Source organism: Ostrea edulis, chromosome 9, assembly GCF_947568905.1.
Source record: "Ostrea edulis chromosome 9, xbOstEdul1.1, whole genome shotgun sequence".
NCBI classification, from domain to species: Eukaryota; Metazoa; Mollusca; class Bivalvia; order Ostreida; family Ostreidae; genus Ostrea; species Ostrea edulis.
Window position 1 is genome coordinate 9,528,946 of NC_079172.1, and position 12,188 is coordinate 9,541,133.

Genomic DNA, 12,188 nt, shown 5'->3' on the forward strand with positions numbered 1-12,188 from the left:
TGATAATTGAAATCTGCAGAAAGGCATATATGTAGTTAACTTTGATTTTAAAAATGATGACCTGTTAGCAGAATTTCTTTTTTAATACATTGTATTATCTGGTAGCAGAATTTCAAATTAAGGCGCGTAGAATTCCTGTATACATGCATTTGATCAGGTTTATCAAAAGATAAGATCTGAAAATTCATTATCGAATTAGGATACTTGGAATGGATGGTAAAGGAGCAGATAGTTGAATATATTGATTTGTAATTCGCTATTGTAAATTCTGAAGCACAATTCTGTTTTTGTAATCTCCATACGAGAATTTAAACATGTATTTTATGGGAAGCAATGAATTCATAAACACAGTTCCTTGAGCATCATGTCTTATAAATGAAACAAAAACGACTTAAAACGATATCAATCTATCAATTCAGCTAGTTGTAGAATACTTACCTTCCACGGGAATATAGACATTTAGGGATAGACAATCCTCTCTCATTTTATTCAGAAAATGATCTTTTACGTGTTTTGAACGTTCTCTTAAGAAGTCGGGTATGAAACTCGTTTCTAGAGGCTGCGAATGCCGTTGAGCACAAGGCCCCCAGTACTCCACACGATTGTCTATACGATCCCATATCTTGTACGAGCCTATGGGTGGCATGAACCGAAGACTTGCAGAGGTAACATGGTATTCGATTCCTCGGAAGACTTCAACTTTTCCAAGTCCAGTGGAGGCAGAAAATTCTACCTCCAATCCTCGTATATCCCCTTGAGGTGTATTCACAATGGTCTGTCCTAGCTTGTTACTGACAAAATTCCCATAACGTAACGTGTCCACTACAATAACCCACGAGAAACAAATCAGCACATTCCATGTTGCCATCATACCATACAGCAACGCATGGTTTAATCAATCCGGATTGCAAAAATAAAAAGATTGGAGGCTTTTAGTGTGAATGGCTACCGATACAGCCTATCTGTATATGACAAAATATACAGAGTGTTGTTTCTGTAAAATGACTCCTTTGGCAACAATCATTTGATGCTACATTTGCCCACACAATATGTTTTAACACTAAATACGTTTGTTAAACTCATAATTGCACTAAGCGAATCATCCAGGAAAACACATGGTTTGATGAAGATTACTTCCACCAATGTTCTTCTTGGAAGTTAAAAAACAAGCCTCCGAACGACAGATTTCTCATATAGTTAACATGTATTGGTTTCCTGACAGGTTTTTAGGTATACCTTTTTTCGTTTCTCTGGCAAGGAAACTGATGTTCGGGCAAACCCTGGTATTGTAAGATTTGATGTTCTTGGTAAATTGAAAGTCGATCTCCACTCATCAAAGCCGCGTGCCGTTCATACAGTGAATAAGCTATCATGCAGAAAATATCTCTATCTCAATGGGAGAGACGTCCAACAAACAAGCTGAGAAACGAAACAAGCGTATTTACAATACACCTGCTGAAAAAAGGAAATGGAACGAAATCCAAGCCGCCTGAATTAATCATTTATGTCTTCTTCTGGGAAGTAGTAATTACAACCATTGGCGCTCGTACGTGGACAAAAAAAAAACGGTTTGAGAATCAAAGTTGAAAAAAAGAGAAAAATCCCAGACACCATATTCTGACGGGTGTTAAAAATGGCAAACTAATAATCCCTCTTAACACGCATCAGACGTGTCGTAATGTCGATTGACTCCGAACGACGATCCTCAAACGACGACCATGTACGTAACGTAGACCGTGCTCTGATTAGATGTATTGAAATGCATTAAACGAATGCTGTTCTCTTGAATAAGAAATTGCTTCGGTTAAGAGTTATAAGGCCACCATAGGTCGATATGAAGGGAGAAAATCGTTTTATTGATATATGTACTTTTTGGTTTATGGAGTGTTAGTCTGTTTATCTAATAAAATTAACGGAATGGTCTGAATAATTGAGAATGTCCTATTTGACTTTTTACTGTGAAAACCTAATAACAATATCCTAGTGGTTAAAGAAAGCATTTACGGGTAAGTATTCTGAAGTGTTTGCATTCTAAGTGCTCACCAAATGTACCGACTCATTCCAAATGAGACTGCTATTTCCTTGTCTTGATATCAATGACATACTGTTGTATTTTTCTTAAAGTTGAAGGGGATCGATATATGATATGCCAGCTAAAAAATATTTATATTCGTTCCCACGGCAATCGGACGACAATTTCTTGTCAGACATGGTCGTTACCGCTTCGTCCATCTTGGCACCGGGAAAAAACCTCCCTGAAACCTTCACATTATACTTGTTAATAAGCTCAAGGGAACACTATATATAAGAAACCATGTATACCGCACGGCAGTCTGAATGCAGTAGAAATCGGTAAAAAAATACAATGATATTGACATGTCATTTCCTGGCGACAATTGGTTAAGGGTTGTTACTTGTATATACTGCCAATATTGGTAACAAGTCGTTATCATATTTGTTTCGTTTTCATCAGATCAGTGAGAAGTAATCTGTAACAAAACGTTGGCCATAAGATTACCAAGAACGATTTTAGACGGTTGATACGGTACCTAAAGTTCTGTTCGCAAGTCTTTTTATCTTAATGTTGATGAAGTTTTCTTTCATACTGTAAATGATATGATTTATGATCTCTTTTCGTAGATAAAGTTTTAGCAGTCTAATAAACTCTTTATTTTTAAACTTCCACATTGATGGATTATGCATTCAGAATCCAAACATATATCATTTGTGCAGCAAACATATGAATTCTTAAATCAATTTAGTTAGCTGCAGGATAATGATATCTTACATGTATCAACTCAAACAATGGCTTGATATGATAGTGTGTCGTTTAGACTGACAACGTTTGTCCTCTTTCAGATTATGCCAAAGATTTAAATAAATATCGCAGGGTGTACAACAACAAATAAAACTTCCCATCTATACAGCATTGCATTTATTGCTTTTATCAGAGTAATATTTGACTCTGGATACGACAAAGTTCAGACTTTTGTTTCCTCTTGTAAAAGTGATATTAAGTAGGGTCATAATGTATCAGGTGGGATGTTTCCTGGTTTTCATACTGTGTTAAACTCGCGCACTCATGTAGATTTATAATTACCAGCCTCCAAAGACGACAATCGTATGTGAGATTTGTAGAGATTTTAATCCATAGGAAATCCCAGCATTGTCGTATAAGAGACAATGATCCTAATAGAATAAATTATCTTATTATCTTCATTAGAATATTTACTCCTATCTCATACAAGTTCTGACTAAAATTGGTAGATTCGTTTTTGTTTTTTTATAAATTTATTTATTACTAGTAATTTTCTTAGCTGAGAGATCGAATGACATTGGCATCTAATTAGAGCTTGCCAATCTGTGTCCATAATCTTTCCTCACTGTAAAGCAGGAGTACGTATTTCTTTAAAAAAACAATTCCTAGGAGAATATCTCCTATGTATGCAGCGTGGTTATAGGAACAATCATCCTAAGGCGTTTTTTTCCCTTCCGTATGATAATGGTGCAATATGGGTATAACTAAGTTTTACAGGATTGTTCTCATAATTCTACAGACGCCATAAGCTATACAATACAGATTAAAGTTTATATTCAAAAGATGCTGGGTTTCCTCAGTGACGATATCTTCGTAGTACGTCTCAAATTGTCACGTCTCAATATGAGTGAAAGATTCTCGAGAGGGACGTTAAACAATATACAATCAATCAATCATCTTTGATGATCAGGTCTTCCAACAGTCTGTTGGAATTTCCATGGACACGAATTGTGCTTGTTCATTAGCTGACCTGTTTTTACATTCCTGTGAGGCAGAATTTATTTACAATTTTAATAAATGAAAACAAAAGAGCACGTGCTGTGGCCTTCAATTCGACATTTAGATAAATCGACGACGTTTTATCTATTAACAATACTCATTTATTTTCATTCATATGTCGATTTGATATATCCAAGTGAATAAAAAAACGGCACGGAATCTTCCTCTTCTTCTTCATATTTTATTAAACATAGATGTTAACGGCAAACACAACTCAACTTTATGACAAACGGGATGACATCAGCTTCTCTATCGTTGACTTACCATGTTTACATGTTTAATATTATATTCCATTATCACTTGCATGTGGTGTTTATGTCTAATTAGATATACAAAAGCATATTCTGCGTATGATCAATGTTTAAATCGAAGTAGAATACTGAGATATAAGTTAATGTTACAGTGGTTTCAACAATCTCGTTTTAAGTCAGCCGTTCGCAAATTCTATGCTCGTTATCCTAATCAAATAAAAGTTATCAGTAGGTTTAATGCTGTCTAATGTGTCATTCATATCAATTGCTAGGCCCTTTTTTACATACTGATTTGACTACGGATTACTTCGTTTACCCTACCAAGAGATAGGGCTCATACGGGTGTGACCGGTCAACAGGGGACGCTTACTTCTCTTAGGTACCTTATCCCACCTCTGGTGTGTCCAGGGATCTGTTTTTATCCTATCCTTACTTTTATATTCTATATTGGGTTTAGAAGATTGATCACTGTTCGGTGTCTTCACGTTTTTATTTTTAAAACAACCCATACATATGTATGAATTCTAATTTTTCTCAATAACACTATTATGAAAGGCACCCAAAAAGTCTGGACTTTGTCGCGTCCACAGTTAAATGCCACATGTTTTATGTGTGTGTTGGGGGGGGGGGGGTTGTCACATACAACTTAAATATACTTGCATGCGATATTGAATTCAATCCATGTCCAAATGCAATTTTTGTAAACAACATTCTCAGATTTATGTCAACATGGCATCCATAATTCCAGTGAAATATTGTCTTCAAGGTGAATAGACTGAAGGTTTAATTACAGCACAATTTTCCCCTCGAAAATGGACTTGAGTGCAGTCTAAAGGGTATATAGATCGAACGTTTAATTTCAGTTCGAAAATGAACTCTCAAAACCAGACTTTTAATTAAAAGAAAGATAAGTGTTGATTTTAGATCATAATAACCTCCCTCGCTGTCGTATGAAAAACTACAAAGGTTCACTCAGGTGTTGTTTTTCTACATAATACGGATATCATTAGTTGAAGTCAAAATGCAATTCTGTGAATCCTTAATTTAAAATTACTGAAGCATCACATCAATGGAATGGTATAAAGGTAGTATAGACTGTGTGTTTAATGGATTGAAACATACAGTAAACTACATAGGTCCATACGAGAGTACGGTCATACGAATAATGTCTTATCCCAGGGATGAAGGAACGAAATTTAAATAGTCCCATAAGTAAAAGAATAACAAATACATACAAAACTGCAACAATCGTAAATTTTATCTATTCTCATAAAAATGCATTGACATAAAAGCTGAGATGGTGTTGACGAATATTCACTCTTCAGAAACAAGTAATGGATAAAACGCGAAAACTATAAACCTATAAAACCCCATGGGTATTCTTTCACAATATGACCTGCTAAGAACTATATCAGCACCATTCTTGAATTGTTAATATGATATATTTTTTTAAATCAGTTGATTCATAATCGAATAAAACACGAATACATATATATGCAATGTATGCCCCGTTGACGTTTAGGATTGTTTTAAATTTGCGTCAAGGCCTGCGAGCGATTTGATTGCAGTAGGTACACGCACGACGTATTTCGTTCTTGCTTCGGTGAGGAACTTCCGATCACGAAGCCTGCCTTATTACGACAGACACAATGAGAGATATTGTTTCCGGAATATTTGATGGTGTTTCTATAAAGTCCTGTCTTTCTTTCACGCATTTTCCCTTCTGTTATTGCATGGCCGTCAACAGAACACAATGAGCACACAGTGTAGTGTGGAATACCGACTGTTTGATAATGCTTTATTGTAATGTCCATTATTGAGTTTTATTATATTTTTCGTGCTCACTGCCTCTGTCGACTAAATAAGCGCTAGATATCCTTATGTATGCATTACTTTCAAATCCAAAAATGACCACGGAGGACAGATAAAGAAGACATTTTGCTAATTTATTCATTAAAGACTGTATAGATATTAGACAATCAATGCAGGACCCGATAAAAATACAACCGGGAGAAACTAAAGGCCAGACAGCCTAATTCCTTTTTACAGTTACGCCCTATGTTTTCACGGCAATATGCATAGCCTGAAAAATTGATAATTATAGCATATGAACAATTTAATTTAAACAATATTTTATTATGTATGAAACATAAATGGATTAGGCAGCAGGCTTGCAGCCTATGTAAGCCTTCCACAAACACATCATATGAACAATGATCTGTTTGTGAACACTTCATAGAGGGGGTGAAGTGACCGTACGTGTGGGTGATAATGGAACACCCCAGTCAAATCTGAGAAATCATTTATACGTGTTATGAGGTGAGGAAGTTACTTCTTTTCATTTGATGGAAGATACGTGTCCTTCGAAATCAGGAATCGTGGAACGCCATTGATAGCGCATCCTGGGATCCGTTTGGCTGAACATCTCATATGTGATCAATATTTTATTTGTTAGATGATTGTAAGTCTGATTTAAAGTACTGCCAAGATCAAATGAAAACGTATACCGCACCATGACACAATATTTATATTTGTCGATCCGGGAAGTATTAGTATAGACAAATACTGTAGCGCTGTAAGTAATAATACGGTGTGAAATTACAAGGCATCGTGTATCAACTGCAAAATGCCGCAGTATTTGCAACCATCTTGAGAACTAAAAATAAAAATAAAACAAACACGATGGCAATATTCTGGGATAGTGGATTACATCTGGGTCCATTTTCACAAATTTTAATTTAATTTAACCGACAGCTATCTTCCACTTCACGTTGTATAAACATGAGAATTGACGAGTTTTAAAAAAGTTAATTGAATTAAAAAGCGTTTCTGCAACTGGTTAGTGAATGAATGAATAGACAAAATATTTGTGATTTTCGTTCGATGTACCAAACGAACAGATATGCACTGAATTACCATGTCAAAATCAAGATAAGAACCCAGGCGGATAGCTTTAGCATGGCATACCTTTTCCCACAACTAGGGTATACTGGTATTATATTATCATTCTTCATTTTTTTCGGAAAATATTATTTTTATATCAAATGTTGACTGGAAATTACCTCATGGCAACTGAGACCATAATACAGGGGTTTCTGATAGGAATTATCTAACCATCAAACGACACTAAAATAACCTGACATATAATTGCAGATAAATAAATTGAATTAATCAATACCTGTAGTATTTGTCTATTGTTTTCAAATGAAAGATAACGAACAGTGATCAATCTCATAACTCCTGTAAGCAATACAAAATAGCTAGTTGAGCAAACATGGACCCCTGGACACACCAGAGGTGGGATAAGGTGCCTAGGAGGAGAAAGCATCCCCTGTCGATCGATCACACCCGCCGTGAGCCCCATATCCTGATCAGGTAAACGGAGTTATCCGTAATCAAAATCAGTGTGCCTAGAACGGCCTAACAATCGGTATGAAACAAGTCAGACAGCATTTGACCCAATGATAGGTTGTATTGACGAACTAGATCGTTATAACGACCATAGAATTTGCGAAATGCTGACTTCAATCGAGAATGTTGAAACCCCCGTACCATCAACTTGTTTGTCAGTAGCTTATGTGATGATATGATAGCATAAGATTTAACAGGTCTGAATACTGCGATTTAAGGGGAAGTGCGTGTATGTATGAAATGCTGTGTTTGGATAAAATTTGAATATTTGTATACAGAGAAGGCAAAAGCATAGTTTACTTTCAGATATATTTATATTCTGTACCTCCGTACAAAATCTACCAAATTAAAGTTTTTAACTTTACTAATTATTTGTGTGTGTGTGTACGAGGCCTCACGTTTCCGCCATGATCTACCTTTACTACGTTCGCAACCATTCCCCAAAAAGTCCGAAATACTTTCAGCATTCAATATACAGTGATTTTAAATCCCCTCCGGAAAACAATCTCAAGTTACACCATACGACATGATGCTGATACTGGTGTAAATTTAATGCATATTGTAAAAATTAGATGTCATGATTTGGGGGGGGGGGGGGGGGTGTGATTCGCTTTGCCCCGATCGTCGTGGCTAAACTTGAAGGAACTTGTAACATATTTATTTGATATAAGTATACTATAACCACATTCCTATGTAGTATATCTACATGTACATAGAATAAATATGTGAAAAGTTCCTGTAGCAATTTAATTTCGTATCTATGAACTTCATATTGACATCTTTGTATAGGAATGCAACCTTCACCTGGAATGACGATTTGACCTTTCATTTACCAAAGCAGTTCATACGTTATGACCAACGTTAAAATTGCATACGAACTGACAAATCAAAAACTTATGCCCCAAATTTCGATTATACCAAGGTATTCATTTAAGTAACGAACGTGGTTTTCGCATCTGATTTTAAATGGGGGTGTGGGGTGTGAAAACATAATTAGCTTAGATGCAGTTCTCCAAATTCTTTGCTGTTAGTGTCCATATGTGAACAATGGATTTCAGATCAAGAGACTAAGTCATGAAACACACGGGTCTCTCGGGATAGTCTTTCTTCAACTTTATCCTGATCGGAGCTGAACTTCTTGTTCTTGTACTGACAAGAAAACAGAGATAGAGTGGTACAATGAAATAAAACATGGAGATCTAATTGTAGGAGAAGGAACGCCTATGATACGGGGCTTGTGGTAACACAAAACGTCTGCCTCCTAGCATGAAGTACATGTTACAAGAAATATTCAATTCCTCTATAACTTGAATCCATGTTTCTTCAAAGCAGATTAAGGCGTACAACATATGCTAGGATTATAAAAGTCGATGTACGGCGGTAAAATTTTATCTATCAACCCTGTCCATTTTTGCGTGAAAACAGCACATTTGTGAAACATTTATTGCACGTGTTCGATATTTAATGTGTGCAGTTTATTTAACAGCATACGGTTAAAAAAAAAACCTGCAGAGTGACTGCTTTGAATCAAGGCAATAGACCACCCATTTCTCAAGCAACATCACAAAAATATCCACTACTTAATTATCATTGTGGCGATACACATTCTTTGGCTGTCGTTAAATTATTCGTCCAAATATTTGGATTTAGTTGCCAATCAATAAACATTCGTGATGATTCTTAGAATGCCCAGGATTAGCAATTCAGATTTAAGAGTCTCTGCGAAAATGAATCTTTAATATCGAACATTTTAAACCCCCCAAAAACCAGTACGACTTTTAGGCTGCAGAATTGTAAATACTCCGTCTTCACAACACTTTCCTTACTTTCAACAGAAAACCCAATTATCAAATAATGCATAGGATAATTATCTCATCTGAAAACAGGATTATCTGACATGCATTATACAATGTAAAGACATTTGAAGGTCACAATAATCCGTAGAATAAAAGTGCTGGAGAATTTGGTATCTAATTATGCAAAAATGCTGGTACATGTATTTTCACATTTGCGTCAGTGAACAGGCCTTTGTAAGATTTTCCAAAGAGAGTTCACTCAATCTCTCATATCAAACTTTACTGTTGATTCCAATATTGTTTTCTGTCACTTATGTTTTAAAATTACCTTTTACACGATATTTGTTCTACGTTTTGCTGTTGATTACAATTTTTATATGTACTGCGCCAAAAGTAATTGAAATTAGGAGATCGGAGGGAAGATTTAAAAGAGGTCTGTAAGAAACTCTGTATTTTGGATAAATTCGTGAAATAATTACATACATATACTTAGGGCAGTACACAAGCACAATATACAGCTGGAATAGTCTCCAATTATTATCATCTAGACTTTAACTACAACAAACAATGAAAAATTTGTTACTCGTACATGTATAAGCGTTTCCTTATTTTACATTGAAATTATATCCACCATCCAGCTATAGCTGTGTGTATCATCCATCTTGGTGTGAGAAGAATTTATCTATAGACGGCATGAAAACTGACTATTCTAATCAGCACGAAAATTGAAAAAGAATGTACGCAAAGCATGGAACTAGAAAGGCTTTTTCATCTATATGTTGGTTCAATATATGCCAGTGAATTGTAAATAAAGGACATCACAGAGTCTCCCACGTCTGTTTCATATTTGGATGTTTTACTGAACATAGATGTTACTGGCAAACAAACAACTCAACTTTATGACAAAACAGAATTACTTCACCTATACTCCATCGTCTATATCCCATATTCATGTATTCCATTTACACATACATGCGATATTATGTCTCCAAACTGAGTCGATACGCGTGAGCATGTTCTGCGTATGATCAAACTTTAAATCGAAGAATATCACTGACAAATAGTTTTTTTTCTTAGATTTTATGGTCGTTATAATGATCTATATTTGCAAATATAGCCTGTCATTAAGTGAAATGCAGTCTGACGTGTTTCATACTAATTGTTCCCGTGGGGATCCGGTTTAGAATATGTCTTCAGTACCCCTTGCTTGCCGTAAAAAACGACTAAATGCTGCGGTTCTTCTGATGAGACCACAAAACCGAGGCCTCTTGTAACAGAAGGTTTGACTTGATAAAGAAACATCCCTACTCAAAGGCCGTAAGCGCCGAGCATATGCCTAAAGTTTGCAGCCCTTCACCGGCAATGGTGATGTCTCAATATGAATGAAATATTCTCAAGTGGGACGTTAAACAATATTCAACCAACCAACCATACCAATTGTTAGGCCATTACTAATTATGACTACGGATTACTTAATTGCGAAATCATGATGGAGTGGTTACGGCAAATATGACAGTCAACAGGAGTGGTTACTCCTCGTAGATTTCTTATCCTGTCTCTGATGTTTCCACTGGTCCATGATTGCTCTGTACTCGATTTCTTATCCTGTCTCTGATGTTTCCACTGGTCCGTGATTGCTCTGTACTCGATTTCTTATCCTGTCTCTGATGTTTCCACTGGTCCGTGATTGCTCTGTACTCGATTTCGTATTCTTTTTTAAAGGTAATATTGATCACTGTTTGTTATCTTCAACCTTTTCATAATAGTCATCAACCTTTTTAAAGAATGATAAAAAAGTAAATGGAAATCTTTACTTAACTGACGTGAATCATATATTCAAGTAAACCCGATAACTTTGCTTCAGTTTCGACTTCTTTCCAATAAGCACCGGGACATATTAAACCAAACTTGTAATAAAAAAATTCTTGGGAATAGGATTTTAAGTTTCCACAAACAAATAAGAAATAAATGTCCTCTTGCAAAAGGACCTAGGGTGAGGTCACGAGTTGGTTTTGTAGTTTTAAATTGGAATAAAAAGGATAAATCTTCATACACATTTTTTTTCACAAAAACCACAACGGCATAATATTTATTTGCCCATGCTATGACACCCGGAGTAGTTGCAGTCCAGGGCTACAGTGAGGTTAATATTTTTACGTCAGAAAATGATCAGGTGAGTGATGTGGTCATATACCTCTTATTTAATTATACGATGTTTTTGTTAAGGTACCGGAAACAAAAACCATAATAGTGTAACTTCTTGATAATTTCAAGTCACCTTAGTCATCTGTTATTCCAGTTTATGTCCTAAATGTGGAATGTATGTAGTACAGAAAATTAATTATCACCGAGTCCCAATGTTATATAATTTAATTTTATCAATTCACGGTGTTGTAATTTTTCTCCCAAAATATACATTGTAGCAATGATATATGGTAAATTCAATTTGTATCTCAAGGAGAAACAGCAATTATTCTTGAAAAACAAGAATTTTCACTTAGTTAGCTGTTTGTGGATTTTTTCCCCAAGTTCATGCACTTTTATTTGTCTCGGGGGTTAACGATTTAGTCATTCTGTACGTTGCTTTTTGCATACATTGGTACTTTTTTCATTTACCCTATTTTCAGCCGAATTCAAGAAACACACACACTCACATAAACACATGTGCGCGCGTCAAACATCTACATGTAGCATAAATATAAAATAATTGACTATCATAGCATACAAACAACGTCTGATCGTTATTTACAATTATATTATAATACCGAGTTAAAATAAAAGAGTGGTATAGGACTATTGCTAGATTTATATTCAGAGTTTGTTTTATAAGGTATCCGATACATATAGATACACGATCATGGAAAATATGTTATTACCCAAGAGATTTTTACAAACATTTTCAGTGGAAAAGCT

The 12,188-nt window shown here is 35.4% G+C and overlaps 1 protein-coding gene across 3 annotated transcripts in view; it reads right to left on the minus strand.

Moving 5' to 3' along the window:
- The window catches only part of LOC125646525 (neuroligin-4, Y-linked-like), a 103,804-nt gene that overhangs the window by 37,589 nt on the left and 54,027 nt on the right, over positions 1-12,188 (minus strand). The window contains exon 1 of one of the 3 annotated variants that reach the window (XM_048872870.2): positions 439-1,568. The exons of the other annotated variants lie outside the window; for them this stretch is intronic. Coding sequence (XP_048728827.2) covers positions 439-871 — 433 coding nt within the window. The 5' untranslated portion in view covers positions 872-1,568. Of the gene's footprint in view, positions 1-438; positions 1,569-12,188 lie in introns of those variants that run through there. 3 annotated transcript variants of the gene reach the window in all.